The 23876-nt window shown below is 58.3% G+C and overlaps 3 protein-coding genes across 3 annotated transcripts; all 3 read left to right on the top strand.

Annotated features, from left to right (window-relative positions):
• Positions 1-308: 308 nt before the first annotated feature.
• Positions 309-9856, top strand: LOC121860178 (collagen alpha-2(I) chain-like; the record flags this gene model as incomplete). Its single annotated transcript, XM_042357240.1, has 11 exons — positions 309-425; positions 1068-1306; positions 1844-2020; positions 2633-2809; positions 3648-3824; positions 4425-4656; positions 5203-5319; positions 6569-6685; positions 7330-7446; positions 8698-8874; positions 9478-9856. Coding segments are annotated over 11 exons (2026 nt in total), but the record flags the coding sequence as incomplete, so codon positions are not given.
• A 508-nt stretch (positions 9857-10364) lies between these two features.
• LOC121860168 (collagen alpha-1(I) chain-like) lies at positions 10365-19105 on the top strand. Its single transcript, XM_042357227.1, has 10 exons — positions 10365-10510; positions 10818-10934; positions 11579-11695; positions 12946-13122; positions 13724-13840; positions 14462-14790; positions 15824-15959; positions 16602-16718; positions 17969-18207; positions 18747-19105. Exons 1-10 carry the CDS (start codon positions 10365-10367, stop codon positions 19103-19105), a joined length of 1854 nt encoding a protein of 617 aa, XP_042213161.1.
• A 538-nt stretch (positions 19106-19643) lies between these two features.
• Positions 19644-23863, top strand: LOC121860184 (translation initiation factor IF-2-like; the record flags this gene model as incomplete). The annotated part of the gene is made up of 6 exons (XM_042357253.1): positions 19644-19744; positions 20094-20210; positions 20855-20971; positions 21614-21730; positions 22969-23145; positions 23747-23863. Coding segments are annotated over exons 1-6 (746 nt in total), but the record flags the coding sequence as incomplete, so codon positions are not given.
• Positions 23864-23876: the final 13 nt, after the last annotated feature.

The raw sequence follows: 23876 nt of genomic DNA, 5'->3' as shown, positions 1-23876 counted from the left end.
GGTCGTGGTGTCTTACATATTACATACGTCCACCAATCCCTTACTTAACTGTGATTGGTGGACTAAAATATAAATCCAAATAACAGCCAATAGGAGAATAGGGCAGTCAGTCAGCACAACACCCCAACTTATGTTTTCCTGTTGGATATTTATTCTCCTTTACATTGTTGATGGTGTGATGATACTGGATATGCGATGGGCGGTGTTTTTATTCATATCTCCCAGTGTTCTAAATGTGCAAAAACAACTGCCCCCACACGTCAATCCAGTGATAGTGTCCCCTGAGGCCCTACTATTTGCCCTACCAGGTGCGTCGCCCTTAGGGGCTCTCCCAGGGCTGTCGGTGCCCCGAGAGGCCTTGCCATGGGTGGCGGCGCACCTAGGGGCCCTGCCATGGGTGGTGGCGCACCCAGGGGCTTTACCAGGTGCAGTGGCGCCCACAGGGTCTCTCCTAGGGGCACCGGTGCCCCCAGGACACCTCTCAGGTGTGGTGGCGCCCTCAGGGGCCCGCCAAGGGGGAACGTCACCCCCAGGGGCCCGCCAAGGGGCAACGTCACCCCCCAGGGGCCCGCCAAGGGGTAACGTCGCCCCCAGGGGCCCGCCAAGGGGGAACGTCGCCCCAAGGGGCCCTTCTTAGGGGAAGCGATGCCCCCAGGAACTCTCCTCAGGGTCAGCGGTGCCCCCAGGGGATCTTCCAGAAGCAGTGGGGACCCTAAGGGGCCCTCCCAGAGGAGCCTCCTACCAAGAGACCTATAGCTTTCGGTCGTGGTGTCCTACATATTACATACGTCCACCAATCCCTTACTTAACTGTGATTGGTGGACTAAAATGTAAATCCAAATAACTGCCAATAGGAGAACAGAGCAGACAGTCAGCACAACACCCCAGCTTATGTTTTCCTGTTGGATATTTATTCTCCTTTACATTGTTGATGGTGTGATGATACTGGATATGCGATGGGTGTGTTTTTATTCATATCTCCCAGTGTTCTAAATGTGCAAAAACAACTGCCCCCACGGCCAATCCAGTGATAGTGTCCCCTGAGGCCCTACTATTTGCCCTACCAGGTGCGTCACCCTTAGGGGCTCTCCCAGGGCTGTCGGTGCCCCGAGGGGCCTTGCCATGGGTGGCGGCGCACCCAGGGGCCCTGCCATGGGTGGTGGCGCACCCAGGGGCTTTACCAGGTGCCGTGGCGCCCAGAGGGTCTCTCCTAGGGGCACCGGTGCCCCCAGGACACCTCTCAGGTGTGGTGGCGCCCTCAGGGGCCCGCCAAGGAAGAATGTCACCCCCAGGGGCCCGCCAAGGGGTAACGTCGCCCCCAGGGGCCCGCCAGGGGGTAACGTCGCCCCCAGGGGCCGCCAAGGGGTAACGTCGCCCCAAGGGGCCCTTCTTAGGGGAAGCGATGCCCCCAGGAACTCTCCTCAGGGTCAGCGGTGCCCCCAGGGGATCTTCCAGAAGCAGTGGGGCCCCAAGGGCCGGCTAGACCCTAAGGGGCCCTCCCAGAGGAGCCCCCTGCCGAGAGAACTGTAGCTCCGGGTCGTGGTGTCGTACATATTACATACGTCCAGCAATCCCTTACTTAACTGTGATTGGTGGACTAAAATGTAAATCCAAATAACAGCCAATAGGAGAACAGAGCAGACAGTCAGCACAACACCCCAGCTTATGTTTTCCTGTTGGATATTTATTCTCCTTTACATTGTTGATGGTGTGATGATACTGGATATGCGATGGGTGTGTTTTTATTCATATCTCCCAGTGTTCTAAATGTGCAAAAAAACAACTGCCCCCACGGCCAATCCAGTGATAGTGCCCCCTGAGGCCCTACTATTTGCCCTACCAGGTGCGTCGCCCTTAGGGGCTCTCCCGGGGCTGTCGGTGCCCCGAGGGGCCTTGCCATGTGTGGCGGCGCACCCAGGGGCCCTGCCATGGGTGGTGGCGCACCCAGGGGCTTTACCAGGTGCGGTGGCGCCCACAGGGTCTCTCCTAGGGGCACCGGTGCCCCCAGGACACCTCTCAGGTATGGTGGCGCCCTCAAGGGCCCGCCAAGGGGGAACGTCACCCCCAGGGGCCCGGTAAGGGGTAACGTCGCCCCCAGGGGCCCGGCAAGGGGTAACGTTGCCCCCAGGGGCCCGCCAAGGGGTAACGTCGCCCCAAGGGGCCCTTCTTAGGGGAAGCGATGCCCCCAGGAACTCTCCTCAGGGTCAGCGGTGCCCCCAGGGGATCTTCCAGAAGCAGTGGGGCCCCAAGGGCCGGCTAGACCCTAAGGGGCCCTCCCAGGGGCCCTCCCAGAGGAGCCCCCAGCCAAGAGAACTATAGCTTTGCGTCGTGGTGTCGTGCATATTACATACGTCCACCAATCCCTTACTTAGCTGTGATTGGTGGATTAAAATATAAATCCAAATAACAGCCAATAGGAGAATAGGGCAGTCAGTCAGCACAACACCCCAACTTATGTTTTCCTGTTGGATATTTATTCTCCTTTACATTGTTGATGGTGTGATGATACTGGATATGCGATGGGCGGTGTTTTTATTCATATCTCCCAGTGTTCTAAATGTGCAAAAACAACTGCCCCCACACGTCAATCCAGTGATAGTGTCCCCTGAGGCCCTACTATTTGCCCTACCAGGTGCGTCGCCCTTAGGGGCTCTCCCAGGGCTGTCGGTGCCCGGAGGGGCCTTGCCATGGGTGGCGGCGCACCCAGGGGCCCTGCCATGGGTGGTGGCGCACCCAGGGCCTTTACCAGGTGCGGTGGCGCCCACAGGGTCTCTCCTAGGGGCACCGGTGCCCCCAGGACACCTCTCAGGTATGGTGGCGCCCTCAGGGGCCCGCCAAGGGGGAACGTCACCCCCAGGGGCCCGCCAAGGGGTAATGTCGCCCCCAGGGGCCCAACAAGGGGTAACGTCGCCCCCAGGGGCCCGCCAAGGGGTAACGTCGCCCCCAGGGGCCCACCAAGGGGTAACGTCACCCCCAGGGGCCCGCCAAGGGGTAACGTCGCCCCCAGGGGCCCAACAAGGGGTAACGTCACCCCCAGGGGCCCGCCAAGGGGTAACGTCGCCCCCAGGGGCCCAACAAGGGGTAACGTCACCCCCAGGGGCCCGCCAAGGGGTAACGACGTCGCCAGGGGCCCACCAAGGGGTAACGTCGCCCCCAGGGGCCCGCCAAGGGGTAACGTCGCCCCAAGGGGCCCTTCTTAGGGGAAGCGATGCCCCCAGGAACTCTCCTCAGGGTCAGCGGTGCCCCCAGGGGATCTTCTAGAAGCAGTGGGGCCCCAAGGGCCGGCTAGACCCTAAGGGGCCCTCCCAGAGGAGCCCCCTGCGGAGAGAACTGTAGCTCCGGGTCGTGGTGTCGTACATACTACATACGTCCAGCAATCCCTTACTTAACTGTGATTGGTGGACTAAAATGTAAATCCAAATAACAGCCAATAGGAGAACAGAGCAGACAGTCAGCACAACACCCCAATATGTTTTCCTGTTGGATATTTATTCTCCTTTACATTGTTGATGGTGTGATGATACTGGATATGCTATGGGCGGTGTTTTTATTCATATCTCCCAGTGTTCTAAATGTGCAAAAACAACTGCCCCCACACGTCAATCCAGTGATAGTGTCCCCTGAGGCCCTACTATTTGCCCTACCAGGTGCGTCACCCTTAGGGGCTCTCCCAGGGCTGTCGGTGCCCCGAGGGGCCTTGCCATGGGTGGCGGCGCACCCAGGGGCCCTGCCATGGGTGGTGGCGCACCCAGGGGCTTTACCAGGTGCCGTGGCGCCCAGAGGGTCTCTCCTAGGGGCACCGGTGCCCCCAGGACACCTCTCAGGTGTGGTGGCGCCCTCAGGGGCCCGCCAAGGAAGAATGTCACCCCCAGGGGCCCGCCAAGGGGTAACGTCGCCCCCAGGGGCCCGCCAGGGGGTAACGTCGCCCCCAGGGGCCCGCCAAGGGGTAACGTCGCCCCAAGGGGCCCTTCTTAGGGGAAGCGATGCCCCCAGGAACTCTCCTCAGGGTCAGCGGTGCCCCCAGGGGATCTTCCAGAAGCAGTGGGGCCCCAAGGGCCGGCTAGACCCTAAGGGGCCCTCCCAGAGGAGCCCCCTGCCGAGAGAACTGTAGCTCCGGGTCGTGGTGTCGTACATATTACATACGTCCAGCAATCCCTTACTTAACTGTGATTGGTGGACTAAAATGTAAATCCAAATAACAGCCAATAGGAGAACAGAGCAGACAGTCAGCACAACACCCCAGCTTATGTTTTCCTGTTGGATATTTATTCTCCTTTACATTGTTGATGGTGTGATGATACTGGATATGCGATGGGTGTGTTTTTATTCATATCTCCCAGTGTTCTAAATGTGCAAAAAAACAACTGCCCCCACGGCCAATCCAGTGATAGTGCCCCCTGAGGCCCTACTATTTGCCCTACCAGGTGCGTCGCCCTTAGGGGCTCTCCCGGGGCTGTCGGTGCCCCGAGGGGCCTTGCCATGTGTGGCGGCGCACCCAGGGGCCCTGCCATGGGTGGTGGCGCACCCAGGGGCTTTACCAGGTGCGGTGGCGCCCACAGGGTCTCTCCTAGGGGCACCGGTGCCCCCAGGACACCTCTCAGGTATGGTGGCGCCCTCAAGGGCCCGCCAAGGGGGAACGTCACCCCCAGGGGCCCGGTAAGGGGTAACGTCGCCCCCAGGGGCCCGGCAAGGGGTAACGTTGCCCCCAGGGGCCCGCCAAGGGGTAACGTCGCCCCAAGGGGCCCTTCTTAGGGGAAGCGATGCCCCCAGGAACTCTCCTCAGGGTCAGCGGTGCCCCCAGGGGATCTTCCAGAAGCAGTGGGGCCCCAAGGGCCGGCTAGACCCTAAGGGGCCCTCCCAGAGGAGCCCCCTGCAGAGAGAACTGTAGCTCCGGGTCGTGGTGTCGTACATATTACATACGTCCAGCAATCCCTTACTTAACTGTGATTGGTGGACTAAAATGTAAATCCAAATAACAGCCAATAGGAGAACAGAGCAAACAGTCAGCACAACACCCCAGCTTATGTTTTCCTGTTGGATATTTATTCTCCTTTACATTGTTGATGGTGTGATGATACTGGATATGCGATGGGTGGTGTTTTTATTCATATCTCCCAGTGTTCTAAATGTGCAAAAAAACAACTGCCCCCACGGCCAATCCAGTGATAGTGCCCCCTGAGGCCCTAATATTTGCCCTACCAGGTGCGTCGCCCTTAGGGGCTCTCCCGGGGCTGTCGGTGCCCCGAGGGGCCTTGCCATGGGTGGCGGCGCACCCAGGAGCCCTGCCATGGGTGGTGGTGCACCCAGGGGCTTTACCAGGTGCGGTGGAACCCACAGGGTCTCTCCTTGGGGCACCGGTGCCCCCAGGGGACCTCTCAGGTGTGGTGGCGCCCCCAGGGGCCCGCCAAGGAGGAACGTCACCCCCAGGGCTCGCCAAGGGGGACCGTCGCCCCCAGGGGCCCGCCAAGGGGTAACGTCGCCCCAAGGGGCCCTTCTTAGGGGAAGCGATGCCCCCAGGGGCTCTCCTCAGGGTCAGCGGTGCCCCCAGGGGATCTTCCAGAAGCAGTGGGGCCCCAAGGGCCGGCTAGACCCTAAGGGGCCCTCCCAGGGGCCCTCCCAGAGGAGCCCCCAGCCAAGAGAACTATAGCTTTGCGTCGTGGTGTCGTGCATATTACATACGTCCACCAATCCCTTACTTAGCTGTGATTGGTGGATTAAAATATAAATCCAAATAACAGCCAATAGGAGAATAGGGCAGTCAGTCAGCACAATACCCCAACTTATGTTTTCCTGTTGGATATTTATTCTCCTTTACATTGTTGATGGTGTGATGATACTGGATATGCTATGGGCGGTGTTTTTATTCATATCTCCCATTGTTCTAAATGTGCAAAAACAACTGCCCCCACACGTCATACCAGTGATAGTGTCCCCTGGGGCCCTCCTATTTGCCCTACCAGGTGCGTCGCCCTTAGGAGCTATCCCGTGGGTGTCGGTGCCCCCATGGGACCTCTCAGGTGTGTGTTAGCGCCCCCAGGGGCCCACCAAGGGGAAACGTCGCCCCCAGGAGCCTGTCAAGGGGTAACGTCGCCCTAAGGGGCTCTTCTATAGAAGCGATGCCCCCACGGGCTCTCCTCAGGGTCAGCGGTGCCCCCAGGGGATCTTCCAGAAGCAGTGGCGCCCCAAGAGGCAGCTGGACCCTCAGGAGCCCTCTCAGGGGCCCTACCAGAGGAGCCTCCTACCAAGAGACCTATAGCTTTCGGTCGTGGTGTCCTACATATTACATACGTCCACCAATCACTTACTTAACTGTGATTGGTGGACTAAAATGTAAATCCAAATGACATCCAATAGGAGAACAGGGCAGTCAGTCAGCACAACACCCCAACTTATGTTTTCCTGTTGATATTTATTCTCCTTTACATTGTTGATGGTGTGATGATGCTGGATATGCGATGGGCGGTGTTTTTATTCATATCTCCCAGTGTTCTAAATGTGCAAAAACAACTGCCCCCACACGTCAATCCAGTGATAGTGTCCTCTGAGGCCCTACTATTTGCCCTACCAGGTGCGTCGCCCTTAGGGGCTCTCCCAGGGCTGTCGGTGCCCCGAGGGGCCTTGCCATGGGTGGCGGCGCACCTAGGGGCCCTGCCATGGGTGGTGGCGCACCCAGGGGCTTTACCAGGTGCGGTGGCGCCCACAGGGTCTCTCCTAGGGGCACCGGTGCCCCCAGGACACCTCTCAGGTGTGGTGGCGCCCTCAGGGGCCCGCCAAGGGGGAACGTCACCCCCAGGGGCCCGCCAAGGGGCAACGTCACCCCCAGGGGCCCGCCAAGGGGTAACGTCGCCCCCAGGGGCCCGCCAAGGGGTAACGTCGCCCCAAGGAGCCCTTCTTAGGGGAAGCGATGCCCCCAGGAACTCTCCTCAGGGTCAGCGGTGCCCCCAGGGGATCTTCCAGAAGCAGTGGGGACCCTAAGGGGCCCTCCCAGAGGAGCCTCCTACCAAGAGACCTATAGCTTTCGGTCGTGGTGTCCTACATATTACATACGTCCACCAATCCCTTACTTAACTGTGATTGGTGGACTAAAATGTAAATCCAAATAACAGCCAATAGGAGAACAGAGCAGACAGTCAGCACAACACCCCAGCTTATGTTTTCCTGTTGGATATTTATTCTCCTTTACATTGTTGATGGTGTGATGATACTGGATATGCTATGGGTGGTGTTTTTATTCATATCTCCCAGTGTTCTAAATGTGCAAAAAAACAACTGCCCCCACGGCCAATCCAGTGATAGTGCCCCCTGAGGCCCTACTATTTGCCTTACCAGGTGCGTCGCCCTTAGGGGCTCTCCTGGGGCTGTCGGTGCCCCGAGGGGCCTTGCCATGGGTGGCGGCGCACCCAGGAGCCCTGCCATGGGTGGTGGTGCACCCAGGGGCTTTACCAGGTGCGGTGGCACCCACAGGGTCTCTCCTTGGGGCACCGGTGCCCCCAGGGGACCTCTCAGGTGTGGTGGCGCCCCCAGGGGCCCGCCAAGGAGGAACGTCACCCCCAGGGGCCCGCCAAGGGGGACCGTCGCCCCCAGGGGCCTGCCAAGGGGTAACGTCGCCCCATGGGGCTCTTCTTAGGAGAAGCGATGCCCCCAGGGGCTCTCCTCAGGGTCAGCGGTGCCCCCAGGGGATCTTCCAGAAGCAGTGGGGCCCCAAGGGCCGGCTAGACCCTTAGGGGCCCTCCCAGGGGCCCTCCCAGGGAAGCCCCCAGCCAAGAGAACTTTAGCTTTGCGTCGTGGTGTCGTGCATATTACATACGTCCACCAATCCCTTACTTAGCTGTGATTGGTGGATTAAAATATAAATCCAAATAACAGCCAATAGGAGAATAGGGCAGTCAGTCAGCACAACACCCCAACTTATGTTTTCCTGTTGGATATTTATTCTCCTTTACATTGTTGATGGTGTGATGATACTGGATATGCTATGGGCGGTGTTTTTATTCATATCTCCCATTGTTCTAAATGTGCAAAAACAACTGCCCCCACACGTCAATCCAGTGATAGTGTCCCCTGGCGCCCTCCTATTTGCCCTACCAGGTGCGTCGCCCTTAGGGGCTATCCCGTGGGTGTCGGTGCCCCCATGGGACCTCTCAGGTGTGTGTTAGCGCCCCCAGGGGCCCACCAAGGGGAAACGTCGCCCCCAGGAGCCTGTCAAGGGGTAACGTCGCCCTAAGGGGCTCTTCTATAGAAGCGATGCCACCACGGGCTCTCCTCAGGGTCAGCGGTGCCCCCAGGGGATCTTTGAGAAGCAGTGGCGCCCCAAGAGGCAGCTGGACCCTCAGGAGCCCTCTCAGGGGCCCTACCAGAGGAGCCTCCTACCAAGAGACCTATAGCTTTCGGTCGTGGTGTCTTACATATTACATACGTCCACCAATCCCTTACTTAACTGTGATTGGTGGACTAAAATATAAATCCAAATAACAGCCAATAGGAGAATAGGGCAGTCAGTCAGCACAACACCCCAACTTATGTTTTCCTGTTGGATATTTATTCTCCTTTACATTGTTGATGGTGTGATGATACTGGATATGCTATGGGCGGTGTTTTTATTCATATCTCCCAGTGTTCTAAATGTGCAAAAACAACTGCCCCCACACGTCAATCCAGTGATAGTGTCCCCTGAGGCCCTACTATTTGCCCTACCAGGTGCGTCACCCTTAGGGGCTCTCCCAGGGCTGTCGGTGCCCCGAGGGGCCTTGCCATGGGTGGCGGCGCACCCAGGGGCCCTGCCATGGGTGGTGGCGCACCCAGGGGCTTTACCAGGTGCCGTGGCGCCCAGAGGGTCTCTCCTAGGGGCACCGGTGCCCCCAGGACACCTCTCAGGTGTGGTGGCGCCCTCAGGGGCCCGCCAAGGAAGAATGTCACCCCCAGGGGCCCGCCAAGGGGTAACGTCGCCCCCAGGGGCCCGCCAGGGGGTAACGTCGCCCCCAGGGGCCCGCCAAGGGGTAACGTCGCCCCAAGGGGCCCTTCTTAGGGGAAGCGATGCCCCCAGGAACTCTCCTCAGGGTCAGCGGTGCCCCCAGGGGATCTTCCAGAAGCAGTGGGGCCCCAAGGGCCGGCTAGACCCTAAGGGGCCCTCCCAGAGGAGCCCCCTGCCGAGAGAACTGTAGCTCCGGGTCGTGGTGTCGTACATATTACATACGTCCAGCAATCCCTTACTTAACTGTGATTGGTGGACTAAAATGTAAATCCAAATAACAGCCAATAGGAGAACAGGGCAGTCAGTCAACACAACACCCCAACTTATGTTTTCCTGTTGGATATTTATTCTCCTTTACATTCTTCATGGTGCGATTATACTGGAAATGCAATGGGCGGTGTTTTTATTCATATCTTCCATTGTTCTAAATGTGCAAAAACAACTGCCCCCACGGTCAATCCAGTGATACTGTAGTGCCCCTGAGGCGCTCCCGTTTGCCCTACCAGGTGCGTCGCCCTTAGGGGTCTCCAAAAGGTGTCAGTGCCCCCAGGGGCCCTGCCAAGGGTGGCGACACCCAGGAGCTCTGGGTGGTGGTGCACCCAGGGGCTTCCACCAGGTGCAGTGGCACCAACAGAGATCTCTCCTTGGGGCACCGGTGCCCCAGAAACACTCTCAGGTGTGGTGGCGCCCCCAGGGCCCGCCAAGGAGAACGTCACCCCAGGGGCCCGCCAAGAGGGACCGTCGCCCACAGAGACACCAAGGTGTGCGTCGCCCCAAGGGCTCTTCTTGGGAAGCGATGCCCCCAGGGGCTCTCCTCAGGGTCAGCGGTGCCCTCAGGGGATCTTCCAGAAGCAGTGGGGCCCCAAGGGCCGGCTAGACCCTTAGGGGCCCTCCCAGGGGCCCTCCCAGGGGAGCCCCCAGCCAAGAGAACTAGAGCTTGGCGTCGCGCTGTCGTGCATATTACATACGTCCACCAATCCCTTACTTAGCTGTGATTGGTGGATTAAAATATAAATCCAAATAACAGCCAATAGGAGAATAGGGCAGTCAGTCAGCACAACACCCCAACTTATGTTTTCCTGTTGGATATTTATTCTCCTTTACATTGTTGATGGTGTGATGATACTGGATATGCTATGGGCGGTGTATTTATTCATATCTCCCATTGTTCTAAATGTGCAAAAACAACTGCCCCCACACGTCAATCCAGTGATAGTGTCCCCTGGGGCCCTCCTATTTGCCCTACCAGGTGCGTCGCCCTTAGGGGCTATCCCGTGGGTGTCGGTGCCCCCATGGGACCTCTTAGGTGTGTGTTAGCGCCCCCAGGGGCCCACCAAGGGGAAACGTCGCCCCCAGGAGTAACGTCGCCCTAAGGGGCTCTTCTATAGAAGCGATGCCCCCACGGGCTCTCCTCAGGGTCAGCGGTGCCCCCAGGGGATCTTCCAGAAGCAGTGGCACCCCAAGAGGCAGCTGGACCCTCAGGAGCCCTCTCAGGGGCCCTACCAGAGGAGCCTCCTACCAAGAGACCTATAGCTTTCGGTCGTGGTGTCCTACATATTACATACGTCCACCAATCACTTACTTAACTGTGATTGGTGGACTAAAATGTAAATCCAAATGACATCCAATAGGAGAACAGGGCAGTCAGTCAGCACAACACCCCAGCTTATGTTTTCCTGTTGGATATTTATTCTCCTTTACATTGTTGATGGTGTGATGATGCTGGATATGCGATGGGCGGTGTTTTTATTCATATCTCCCAGTGTTCTAAATGTGCAAAAACAACTGCCCCCACACGTCAATCCAGTGATAGTGTCCCCTGAGGCCCTATTATTTGCCCTACCAGGTGCGTCGCCCTTAGGGGCTCTCCCAGGGCTGTCGGTGCCCCGAGGGGCCTTGCCATGGGTGGCGGCGCACCTAGGGGCCCTGCCATGGGTGGTGGCGCACCCAGGGGCTTTACCAGGTGCGGTGGCGCCCACAGGGTCTCTCCTAGGGGCACCGGTGCCCCCAGGACACCTCTCAGGTGTGGTGGCGCCCTCAGGGGCCCGCCAAGGGGGAACGTCACCCCCAGGGGCCCGCCAAGGGGCAACGTCACCCCGAGGGGCCCGCCAAGGGGTAACGTCGCCCCCAGGGGCCCGCCAAGGGGTAACGTCGCCCCAAGGAGCCCTTCTTAGGGGAAGCGATGCCCCCAGGAACTCTCCTCAGGGTCAGCGGTGCCCCCAGGGGATCTTCCAGAAGCAGTGGGGACCCTAAGGGGCCCTCCCAGAGGAGCCCCTTGCCGAGAAAACTGTAGCTCCGGGTCGTGGTGTCCTACATATTACATACGTCCACCAATCCCTTACTTAACTGTGATTGGTGGACTAAAATGTAAATCCAAATAACAGCCAATAGGAGAACAGAGCAGACAGTCAGCACAACACCCCAGCTTATGCTTTCCTGTTGGATATTTATTCTCCTTTACATTGTTGATGGTGTGATGATACTGGATATGCGATGGGTGGTGTTTTTATTCATATCTCCCAGTGTTCTAAATGTGCAAAAAAACAACTGCCCCCACGGCCAATCCAGTGATAGTGCCCCCTGAGGCCCTACTATTTGCCTTACCAGGTGCGTCGCCCTTAGGGGCTCTCCCGGGGCTGTCGGTGCCCCGAGGGGCCTTGCCATGGGTGGCGGCGCACCCAGGAGCCCTGCCATGGGTGGTGGTGCACCCAGGGGCTTTACCAGGTGCGGTGGCACCCACAGGGTCTCTCCTTGGGGCACCGGTGCCCCCAGGGGACCTCTCAGGTGTGGTGGCGCCCCCAGGGGCCCGCCAAGGAGGAACGTCACCCCCAGGGGCCCGCCAAGGGGGACCGTCGCCCCCAGGGGCCTGCCAAGGGGTAACGTCGCCCCAAGGGGCTCTTCTTAGGAGAAGCGATGCCCCCAGGGGCTCTCCTCAGGGTCAGCGGTGCCCCCAGGGGATCTTCCAGAAGCAGTGGGGCCCCAAGGGCCGGCTAGACCCTTAGGGGCCCTCCCAGGGGCCCTCCCAGGGGAGCCCCCAGCCAAGAGAACTATAGCTTTGCGTCGTGGTGTCGTGCATATTACATACGTCCACCAATCCCTTACTTAGCTGTGATTGGTGGATTAAAATATAAATCCAAATAACAGCCAATAGGAGAATAGGGCAGTCAGTCAGCACAACACCCCAACTTATGTTTTCCTGTTGGATATTTATTCTCCTTTACATTGTTGATGGTGTGATGATACTGGATATGCTATGGGCGGTGTTTTTATTCATATCTCCCAGTGTTCTATATGTGCAAAAACAACTGCCCCCACACGTCAATCCAGTGATAGTGTCCCCTGGGGCCCTCCTATTTGCCCTACCAGGTGCGTCGCCCTTAGGGGCTATCCCGTGGGTGTCGGTGCCCCCATGGGACCTCTCAGGTGTGTGTTAGCGCCCCCAGGGGCCCACCAAGGGGAAACGTCGCCCCCAGGAGCCTGTCAAGGGGTAACGTCGCCCTAAGGGGCTCTTCTATAGAAGCGATGCCCCCACGGGCTCTCCTCAGGGTCAGCGGTGCCCCCAGGGGATCTTCCAGAAGCAGTGGCGCCCCAAGAGGCAGCTGGACCCTCAGGAGCCCTCTCAGGGGCCCTACCAGAGGAGCCTCCTACCAAGAGACCTATAGCTTTCGGTCGTGGTGTCCTACATATTACATACGTCCACCAATCACTTACTTAACTGTGATTGGTGGACTAAAATGTAAATCCAAATGACATCCAATAGGAGAACAGGGCAGTCAGTCAGCACAACACCCCAACTTATGTTTTCCTGTTGATATTTATTCTCCTTTACATTGTTGATGGTGTGATGATGCTGGATATGCGATGGGCGGTGTTTTTATTCATATCTCCCAGTGTTCTAAATGTGCAAAAACAACTGCCCCCACACGTCAATCCAGTGATAGTGTCCTCTGAGGCCCTACTATTTGCCCTACCAGGTGCGTCGCCCTTAGGGGCTCTCCCAGGGCTGTCGGTGCCCCGAGGGGCCTTGCCATGGGTGGCGGCGCACCTAGGGGCCCTGCCATGGGTGGTGGCGCACCCAGGGGCTTTACCAGGTGCGGTGGCGCCCACAGGGTCTCTCCTAGGGGCACCGGTGCCCCCAGGACACCTCTCAGGTGTGGTGGCGCCCTCAAGGGCCCGCCAAGGGGGAACGTCACCCCCAGGGGCCCGGTAAGGGGTAACGTCGCCCCCAGGGGCCCGGCAAGGGGTAACGTTGCCCCCAGGGGCCCGCCAAGGGGTAACGTCGCCCCAAGGGGCCCTTCTTAGGGGAAGCGATGCCCCCAGGAACTCTCCTCAGGGTCAGCGGTGCCCCCAGGGGATCTTCTAGAAGCAGTGGGGCCCCAAGGGCCGGCTAGACCCTAAGGGGCCCTCCCAGAGGAGCCCCCTGCGGAGAGAACTGTAGCTCCGGGTCGTGGTGTCGTACATACTACATACGTCCAGCAATCCCTTACTTAACTGTGATTGGTGGACTAAAATGTAAATCCAAATAACAGCCAATAGGAGAACAGAGCAGACAGTCAGCACAACACCCCAGCTTATGTTTTCCTGTTGGATATTTATTCTCCTTTACATTGTTGATGGTGTGATGATACTGGATATGCGATGGGTGGTGTTTTTATTCATATCTCCCAGTGTTCTAAATGTGCAAAAACACAACTGCCCCCACGGCCAATCCAGTGATAGTGCCCCCTGAGGCCCTACTATTTGAATTACCAGGTGCGTCGCCCTTAGGGGCTCTCCCGGGGCTGTCGGTGCCCCGAGGGGCCTTGCCATGGGTGGCGGCGCACCCAGGAGCCCTGCCATGGGTGGTGGTGCACCCAGGGGCTTTACCAGGTGCGGTGGCACCCACAGGGTCTCTCCTTGGGGCACCGGTGCCCCCAGGGGACCTCTCAGGTGTGGTGGCGCCCCCAGGGGCCCGCCAAGGAGGAACGTCACCCCCAGGGGCCCGCCAAGGGGACCGTCGCCCCCAGGGAGCCCCGCCAAGGGTAACTGATAGCCCCCAAGGGGCCCTTCTTGGGGAACTGATGCCCCAGGGGCTCTCCTCAGGGTCAGCAATTGCCCCAGGGGATCTTCAGAAGCAGTGGGGCTGAGGGCCAGCTGAACCCTAAAGGGACCCTCCAGAGGAGCCCCTGCCGAGAGGGCTGGCTCCGGATCAGTGTGTGCATATTGCATACGTCCAGCAATCCCTTACTTAACTGTGATTGGTGGACTACAATGTAAATGCAAATATCAACCAATAGGAGAACAGAGCAGTCAGTCAGCACAACACCCTAACTTATGTTTTCCTGTTGGATATTTATTCTCCTTTACATTGTTCATGGTGTGATGATACTGGAAATGCGATGGGTGGAGTATTTATTCATATCTCCCATTGTTCTAAATGTGCAAAAACAACTGCCCCCACGGTTAATCCAGTGATAGTGCGCCCTAGGGCCCTCCCATTTGCCTTACCAGGTGCGTCACTCTTAGGGGCTCTCACAGGGGTGTCGGTGGCCCCAGGGAACCTGGCAAAGGTGGCAGCGCTCCCAGGGGCACTACCTGGGGCGGTGGCGCACCCAGGGTCCTTCCCAGGTGTGGTGGCCCCAGAGGGTCCCTCCCAGGGGCACCGGTGCCCCCAGGGGACCTCTCAGGTGTGGATGCGCCTCCAGGCGCCGGCCAAGGGGTAACGTCGCCCCCAGGGGACCGCCAAGGGGTAACATCACCCAGAGGGGACCGCCAAGGGGTAATGTGGCCCACAGGGGCTCTTCTTAGGGGCATCGATGCCCCCAGGGGCTCTCGTCAGGGTTAGCGGTGCCCCCAGGGGACCTTCCAGAAGCAGTGGGGCTCCAGGGCCGGCTAGACCCTAAGGGCCCTCCCAGGGCCCTCCAGAAACCCCCAGCCAAGAGAACTATAGCTTTGCGTCGTGGTGTCATTACTGTACATACGTCCACCAATCATTTACTTAGCTGTGATTGAGTGGATTAAAATACTCAAATCCAAATAACAGCCAATAGGAGAATAGGGCAGTCAGTCAGCACAACACCCCAACTTATGTTTTCCTGTTGGATATTTATTCTCCTTTACATTGTTGATGGTGTGATGATACTGGATATGCTATGGGCGGTGTTTTTATTTATATCTCCCATTGTTCTAAATGTGCAAAAACAACTGCCCCCACACGTCAATCCAGTGATAGTGTCCCCTGGCGCCCTCCTATTTGCCCTACCAGGTGCGTCGCCCTTAGGGGCTATCCCGTGGGTGTCGGTGCCCCCATGGGACCTCTCAGGTGTGTGTTAGCGCCCCCAGGGGCCCACCAAGGGGAAACGTCGCCCCCAGGAGCCTGTCAAGGGGTAACGTCGCCCTAAGGGGCTCTTCTATAGAAGCGATGCCCCCACGGGCTCTCCTCAGGGTCAGCGGTGCCCCCAGGGGATCTTCCAGAAGCAGTGGCGCCCCAAGAGGCAGCTGGACCCTCAGGAGCCCTCTCAGGGGCCCTACCAGAGGAGCCTCCTACCAAGAGACCTATAGCTTTCGGTCGTGGTGTCCTACATATTACATACGTCCACCAATCACTTACTTAACTGTGATTGGTGGACTAAAATGTAAATCCAAATGACATCCAATAGGAGAACAGGGCAGTCAGTCAGCACAACACCCCAACTTATGTTTTCCTGTTGATATTTATTCTCCTTTACATTGTTGATGGTGTGATGATGCTGGATATGCGATGGGCGGTGTTTTTATTCATATCTCCCAGTGTTCTAAATGTGCAAAAACAACTGCCCCCACACGTCAATCCAGTGATAGTGTCCTCTGAGGCCCTACTATTTGCCCTACCAGGTGCGTCGCCCTTAGGGGCTCTCCCAGGGCTGTCGGTGCCCCGAGGGGCCTTGCCATGGGTGGCGGCGCACCTAGGGGCCCTGCCATGGGTGGTGGCGCACCCAGGGGCTTTACCAGGTGCGGTGGCGCCCACAGGGTCTCTCCTAGGGGCACCGGTGCCCCCAGGACACCTCTCAGGTGTGGTGGCGCCCTCAGGGGCCCGCCAAGGGGGAACGTCACTCCCAGGGGCCCGCCAAGGGGTAACGTCGCCCCCAGGGGCCCGCCAAGGGGTAACGTCGCCCCCAGGGGCCCGCCAAGGGATAACGTCGCCCCAAGGGGCCCTTCTTAGGGGAAGCGATGCCCCCAGGAACTCTCCTCAGGGTCAGCGGTGCCCCCAGGGGATCTTCCAGAAGCAGTGGGGCCCCAAGGGCCGGCTAGACCCTAAGGGGCCCTCCCAGAGGAGCCCCCTGCAGAGAGAACTGTAGCTCCGGGTCGTGGTGTCGTACATATTACATACGTCCAGCAATCCCTTACTTAACTGTGATTGGTGGACTAAAATGTAAATCCAAATAACAGCCAATAGGAGAACAGAGCAAACAGTCAGCACAACACCCCAGCTTATGTTTTCCTGTTGGATATTTATTCTCCTTTACATTGTTGATGGTGTGATGATACTGGATATGCGATGGGTGGTGTTTTTATTCATATCTCCCAGTGTTCTAAATGTGCAAAAAAACAACTGCCCCCACGGCCAATCCAGTGATAGTGCCCCCTGATGCCCTACTATTTGCCCTACCAGGTGCGTCGCCCTTAGGGGCTCTCCCGGGGCTGTCGGTGCCCCGAGGGGCCTTGCCATGGGTGGCGGCGCACCCAGGAGCCCTGCCATGGGTGGTGGTGCACCAAGGGGCTTTACCAGGTGCGGTGGCACCAACAGGGTCTCTCCTTGGGGCACCGGTGCCCCCAGGGGACCTCTCAGGTGTGGTGGCGCCCCCAGGGGCCCGCCAAGGAGGAACGTCACCCCAAGGGGCCCGCCAAGGGGGACCGTCGCCCACAGGGGCCTGCCAAGGTGTAACGTCGCCCCAAGGGGCTCTTCTTAGGGGAAGCGATGCCCCCAGGGGCTCTCCTCAGGGTCAGCGGTGCCCTCAGGGGATCTTCCAGAAGCAGTGGGGCCCCAAGGGCCGGCTAGACCCTTAGGGGCCCTCCCAGGGGCCCTCCCAGGGGAGCCCCCAGCCAAGAGAACTAGAGCTTTGCGTCGTGGTGTCGTGCATATTACATACGTCCACCAATCCCTTACTTAGCTGTGATTGGTGGATTAAAATATAAATCCAAATAACATCCAATAGGAGAATAGGGCAGTCAGTCAGCACAACACCCCAACTTATGTTTTCCTGTTGGATATTTATTCTCCTTTACATTGTTGATGGTGTGATGATACTGGATATGCTATGGGCGGTGTTTTTATCATATCTCCCATTGTTCTAAATGTGCAAAAACAACTGCCCCCACACGTCATACCAGTGATAGTGTCCCCTGGGGCCCTCCTATTTGCCCTACCAGGTGCGTCGCCCTTAGGAGCTATCCCGTGGGTGTCGGTGCCCCCATGGGACCTCTCAGGTGTGTGTTAGCGCCCCCAGGGGCCCACCAAGGGGAAACGTCGCCCCCAGGAGCCTGTCAAGGGGTAACGTCGCCCTAAGGGGCTCTTCTATAGAAGCGATGCCACCACGGGCTCTCCTCAGGGTCAGCGGTGCCCCCAGGGGATCTTTGAGAAGCAGTGGCGCCCCAAGAGGCAGCTGGACCCTCAGGAGCCCTCTCAGGGGCCCTACCAGAGGAGCCTCCTACCAAGAGACCTATAGCTTTCGGTCGTGGTGTCTTACATATTACATACGTCCACCAATCCCTTACTTAACTGTGATTGGTGGACTAAAATATAAATCCAAATAACAGCCAATAGGAGAATAGGGCAGTCAGTCAGCACAACACCCCAACTTATGTTTTCCTGTTGGATATTTATTCTCCTTTACATTGTTGATGGTGTGATGATACTGGATATGCTATGGGCGGTGTTTTTATTCATATCTCCCAGTGTTCTAAATGTGCAAAAACAACTGCCCCCACACGTCAATCCAGTGATAGTGTCCCCTGAGGCCCTACTATTTGCCCTACCAGGTGCGTCACCCTTAGGGGCTCTCCCAGGGCTGTCGGTGCCCCGAGGGGCCTTGCCATGGGTGGCGGCGCACCCAGGGGCCCTGCCATGGGTGGTGGCGCACCCAGGGGCTTTACCAGGTGCCGTGGCGCCCAGAGGGTCTCTCCTAGGGGCACCGGTGCCCCCAGGACACCTCTCAGGTGTGGTGGCGCCCTCAGGGGCCCGCCAAGGAAGAATGTCACCCCCAGGGGCCCGCCAAGGGGTAACGTCGCCCCCAGGGGCCCGCCAGGGGGTAACGTCGCCCCCAGGGGCCCGCCAAGGGGTAACGTCGCCCCAAGGGGCCCTTCTTAGGGGAAGCGATGCCCCCAGGAACTCTCCTCAGGGTCAGCGGTGCCCCCAGGGGATCTTCCAGAAGCAGTGGGGCCCCAAGGGCCGGCTAGACCCTAAGGGGCCCTCCCAGAGGAGCCCCCTGCCGAGAGAACTGTAGCTCCGGGTCGTGGTGTCGTACATATTACATACGTCCAGCAATCCCTTACTTAACTGTGATTGGTGGACTAAAATGTAAATCCAAATAACAGCCAATAGGAGAACAGAGCAGACAGTCAGCACAACACCCCAGCTTATGTTTTCCTGTTGGATATTTATTCTCCTTTACATTGTTGATGGTGTGATGATACTGGATATGCTATGGGTGGTGTTTTTATTCATATCTCCCAGTGTTCTAAATGTGCAAAAAAACAACTGCCCCCACGGCCAATCCAGTGATAGTGCCCCCTGAGGCCCTACTATTTGCCTTACCAGGTGCGTCGCCCTTAGGGGCTCTCCCGGGGCTGTCGGTGCCCCGAGGGGCCTTGCCATGGGTGGCAGCGCACCCAGGAGCCCTGCCATGGGTGGTGGTGCACCCAGGGGCTTTACCAGGTGCGGTGACACCCACAGGGTCTCTCCTTGGGGCACCGGAGCCCCCAGGGGACCTCTCAGGTGTGGTGGCGCCCCCAGGGACCCGCCAAGGAGGAACGTCACCCCCAGGGGCCCGCCAAGGGGGACCGTCGAGACTACAGGCCTGCCAGGTAATGCCGCCCCCAGGCCTTCAGGGGGAAGCGATACCCCAGGCTCTCAAGGTCATGGTGCCCTCAGGATCTTCCAGAAGCAGTAGTCTCTAAGGGCCGGCTACAGACCCTTAGCTCTCCCAGGGGCCCTCCCAGGGGAGCCCCCAGCCAAGAGAACTATAGCTTTGCGTCGTGGTGTCGTGCATATTACATACGTCCACCAATCCCTTACTTAGCTGTGATTGGTGGATTAAAATATAAATCCAAATAACAGCCAATAGGCGAATAGGGCAGTCAGTCAGCACAACACCCCAACTTATGTTTTCCTGTTGGATATTTATTCTCCTTTACATTGTTGATGGTGTGATGATACTGGATATGCTATGGGCGGTGTTTTTATTCATATCTCCCAGTGTTCTATATGTGCAAAAACAACTGCCCCCACACGTCAATCCAGTGATAGTGTCCCCTGGCGCCCTCCTATTTGCCCTATCAGGTGCGTCGCCCTTAGGGGCTATCCCGTGGGTGTCGGTGCCCCCATGGGACCTCTCAGGTGTGTGTTAGCGCCCCCAGGGGCCCACCAAGGGGAAACGTCGCCCCCAGGAGCCTGTCAAGGGGTAACGTCGCCCTAAGGGGCTCTTCTATAGAAGCGATGCCCCCACGGGCTCTCCTCAGGGTCAGCGGTGCCCCCCGGGGACCTGCCAGCAGTGGCGGCCCCAAGAGGCAGCTGGACCCTCAGGAGCCCTCTCAGGGGCCCTACCAGAGGAGCCTCCTACCAAGAGACCTATAGCTTTCGGTCGTGGTGTCCTACATATTACATACGTCCACCAATCACTTACTTAACTGTGATTGGTGGACTAAAATGTAAATCCAAATGACATCCAATAGGAGAACAGGGCAGTCAGTCAGCACAACACCCCAACTTATGTTTTCCTGTTGATATTTATTCTCCTTTACATTGTTGATGGTGTGATGATGCTGGATATGCGATGGGCGGTGTTTTTATTCATATCTCCCAGTGTTCTAAATGTGCAAAAACAACTGCCCCCACACGTCAATCCAGTGATAGTGTCCTCTGAGGCCCTACTATTTGCCCTACCAGGTGCGTCGCCCTTAGGGGCTCTCCCAGGGCTGTCGGTGCCCCGAGGGGCCTTGCCATGGGTGGCGGCGCACCTAGGGGCCCTGCCATGGGTGGTGGCGCACCCAGGGGCTTTACCAGGTGCGGTGGCGCCCACAGGGTCTCTCCTAGGGGCACCGGTGCCCCCAGGACACCTCTCAGGTGTGGTGGCGCCCTCAGGGGCCCGCCAAGGGGGAACGTCACCCCCAGGGGCCCGCCAAGGGGCAACGTCACCCCGAGGGGCCCGCCAAGGGGTAACGTCGCCCCCAGGGGCCCGCCAAGGGGTAACGTCGCCCCAAGGAGCCCTTCTTAGGGGAAGCGATGCCCCCAGGAACTCTCCTCAGGGTCAGCGGTGCCCCCAGGGGATCTTCCAGAAGCAGTGGGGACCCTAAGGGGCCCTCCCAGAGGAGCCCCTTGCCGAGAAAACTGTAGCTCCGGGTCGTGGTGTCCTACATATTACATACGTCCACCAATCCCTTACTTAACTGTGATTGGTGGACTAAAATGTAAATCCAAATAACAGCCAATAGGAGAACAGAGCAGACAGTCAGCACAACACCCCAGCTTATGCTTTCCTGTTGGATATTTATTCTCCTTTACATTGTTGATGGTGTGATGATACTGGATATGCGATGGGTGGTGTTTTTATTCATATCTCCCAGTGTTCTAAATGTGCAAAAAAACAACTGCCCCCACGGCCAATCCAGTGATAGTGCCCCCTGAGGCCCTACTATTTGCCTTACCAGGTGCGTCGCCCTTTGGGGCTCTCCCGGGGCTGTCGGTGCCCCGAGGGGCCTTGCCATGGGTGGCGGCGCACCCAGGAGCCCTGCCATGGGTGGTGGTGCACCCAGGGGCTTTACCAGGTGCGGTGGCACCCACAGGGTCTCTCCTTGGGGCACCGGTGCCCCCAGGGGACCTCTTAGGTGTGGTGGCGCCCCCAGGGGCCCGCCAAGGAGGAACGTCACCCCCAGGGGCCCGCCAAGGGGGACCGTCGCCCCCAGGGGCCTGCCAAGGGGTAACGTCGCCCCAAGGGGCTCTTCTTAGGAGAAGCGATGCCCCCAGGGGCTCTCCTCAGGGTCAGCGGTGCCCCCAGGGGATCTTCCAGAAGCAGTGGGGCCCCAAGGGCCGGCTAGACCCTTAGGGGCCCTCCCAGGGGCCCTCCCAGGGGAGCCCACAGCCAAGAGAACTTTAGCTTTGCGTCGTGGTGTCGTGCATATTACATACGTCCACCAATCCCTTACTTAGCTGTCATTGGTGGATTAAAATATAAATCCAAATAACAGCCAATAGGAGAATAGGGCAGTCGTCAGCACAACACCCCAGCTTATGTTTTCCTGTTGGATATTTATTCTCCTTTACATTGTTGATGGTGTGATGATACTGGATATGCTATGGGTGGTGTTTTTATTCATATCTCCCAGTGTTCTAAATGTGCAAAAAAACAACTGCCCCCACGGCCAATCCAGTGATAGTGCCCCCTGAGGCCCTACTATTTGCCTTACCAGGTGCGTCGCCCTTAGGGGCTCTCCCGGGGCTGTCGGTGCCCCGAGGGGCCTTGCCATGGGTGGCGGCGCACCCAGGAGCCCTGCCATGGGTGGTGGTGCACCCAGGGGCTTTACCAGGTGCGGTGGCACCCACAGGGTCTCTCCTTGGGGCACCGGTGCCCCCAGGGGACCTCTCAGGTGTGGTGGCGCCCCCAGGGGCCCGCCAAGGGGGAACGTCACCCCCAGGGGCCCGCCAAGGGGGACCGTCGCCCCCAGGGGCCTGCCAAGGGGTAACGTCGCCCCAAGGGGCTCTTCTTAGGGGAAGCGATGCCCCCAGGGGCTCTCCTCAGGGTCAGCGGTGCCCCCAGGGGATCTTCCAGAAGCAGTGGGGCCCCAAGGGCCGGCTAGACCCTTAGGGGCCCTCCCAGGGGCCCTCCCAGGGGAGCCCCCAGCCAAGAGAACTATAGCTTTATGTCGGTGTCGTGTATATTACATACGCCCAATTACCGTTTACTTTGCTGTGATGGTGGATTAAAATATAACCAAATAACAGCCAATAGGAGAATAGAGAGCAGACAGTCACCACAAATTCCCCAGTTTATGTTTTCCTGTTGATATTTCATTCTCACATTGTTGATGAAAGATGATACTGGATTATGCTATGGGATGGTGTTTTTTATTCATATCTCCCATTGTTCTAAATGTGCAAAAACAACTGCCCCCACACGTCAATCCAGTGAGGTGTCCCCAGCCCTCCTATTTGCCCTACCAGGTGCGTCGCCCTTAGCTATCCTGGTGTCGGTGCCCCCATGGGACCTCTCAGGTGTGTGTTAGCGCCCCCAGGGGCCCACCAAGGGGAAACGTCGCCCCCAGGAGCCTGTCAAGGGGTAACGTCGCCCTAAGGGGCTCTTCTATAGAAGCGATGCCCCCACGGGCTCTCCTCAGGGTCAGCGGTGCCCCCAGGGGATCTTCCAGAAGCAGTGGCGCCCCAAGAGGCAGCTGGACCCTCAGGAGCCCTCTCAGGGGCCCTACCAGAGGAGCCTCCTACCAAGAGACCTATAGCTTTCGGTCGTGGTGTCCTACATATTACATACGTCCACCAATCATTTACTTAACTGTGATTGGTGGACTAAAATGTAAATCCAAATGACATCCAATAGGAGAACAGGGCAGTCAGTCAGCACAACACCCCAACTTATGTTTTCCTGTTGGATATTTATTCTCCTTTACATTGTTGATGGTGTGATGATACTGGATATGCGATGGGCGGTGTTTTTATTCATATCTCCCAGTGTTCTAAATGTGCAAAAACAACTGCCCCCACATCGTCAATCCAGTGATAGTGTCCCCTGAGGCCCTACTATTTGCCCTACCAGGTGCGTCGCCCTTAGGGGCTCTCCCAGGGCTGTCGGTGCCCCGAGGGGCCTTGCCATGGGTGGCGGCGCACCCAGGGGCCCTGCCATGGGTGGTGGCGCACCCAGGGGCTTTACCAGGTGCGGTGGCGCCCACAGGGTCTCTCCTAGGGGCACCGGTGCCCCCAGGACACCTCTCAGGTGTGGTGGCGCCCTCAGGGGCCCGCCAAGGAGGAACGTCACCCCCAGGGGCCCGCCAAGGGGTAACGTCGCCCCCAGGGGCCCGCCAAGGGGTAACGTCGCCCCCAGGGGCCCGCCAAGGGGTAACGTCGCCCCAAGGGGCCCTTCTTAGGGGAAGCAATGCCCCCAGGAACTCTCCTCAGGGTCAGCGGTGCCCCCAGGGGATCTTCCAGAAGCAGTGGGGCCCCAAGGGCCGGCTAGACCCTAAGGGGCCCTCACAGAGGAGCCCCTTGCCGAGAGAACTGTAGCTCCGGGTCGTGGTGTCGTACATATTACATACGTCCAGCAATCCCTTACTTAACTGTGATTGGTGGACTAAAATGTAAATCCAAATAACAGCCAATAGGAGAACAGAGCAGACAGTCAGCACAACACCCCAGCTTATGTTTTCCTGTTGGATATTTATTCTCCTTTACATTGTTGATGGTGTGATGATACTGGATATGCGATGGGTGGTGTTTTTATTCATATCTCCCAGTGTTCTAAATGTGCAAAAAAACAACTGCCCCCACGGCCAATCCAGTGATAGTGCCCTCTGAGGCCCTACTATTTGCCCTACCAGGTGCGTCGCCGTTAGGGGCTCTCCCAGGGCTGTCGGTGCCCCGAGGGGCCTTGCCATGGGTGGCGGCGCACCCAGGAGCCCTGCCATGGGTGATGGTGCACCCAGGGGCTTTACCAGGTGCAGTGGCACC

This window comes from Homarus americanus, unplaced genomic scaffold, assembly GCF_018991925.1.
Source record: "Homarus americanus isolate GMGI-L3 unplaced genomic scaffold, GMGI_Hamer_2.0 scaffold49596, whole genome shotgun sequence".
NCBI classification, from domain to species: Eukaryota; Metazoa; Arthropoda; class Malacostraca; order Decapoda; family Nephropidae; genus Homarus; species Homarus americanus.
The sequence above is the reverse complement of the archived record's forward strand: the minus strand, read 5'-3'. Positions and strand labels throughout refer to the sequence as shown.

What these genes read in the sequence shown, in the direction of transcription:
- LOC121860168 (XM_042357227.1), top strand. Translation starts at nt 10,365, where the DNA reads ATGCCCCCACGGGCTCTCCTCAGGGTCAGCGGTGCCCCCAGGGGATCT. An exon ending in GCACCCAGGGGCTTTACCAG is followed by an intron (nt 10,935 to 11,578) that starts GTGCGGTGGCGC and finishes TTGCCTTACCAG; the next exon opens with GTGCGTCGCCCTTAGGGGCT. An exon ending in GCACCAAGGGGCTTTACCAG is followed by an intron (nt 16,719 to 17,968) that starts GTGCGGTGGCAC and finishes TTGCCCTACCAG; the next exon opens with GTGCGTCACCCTTAGGGGCT.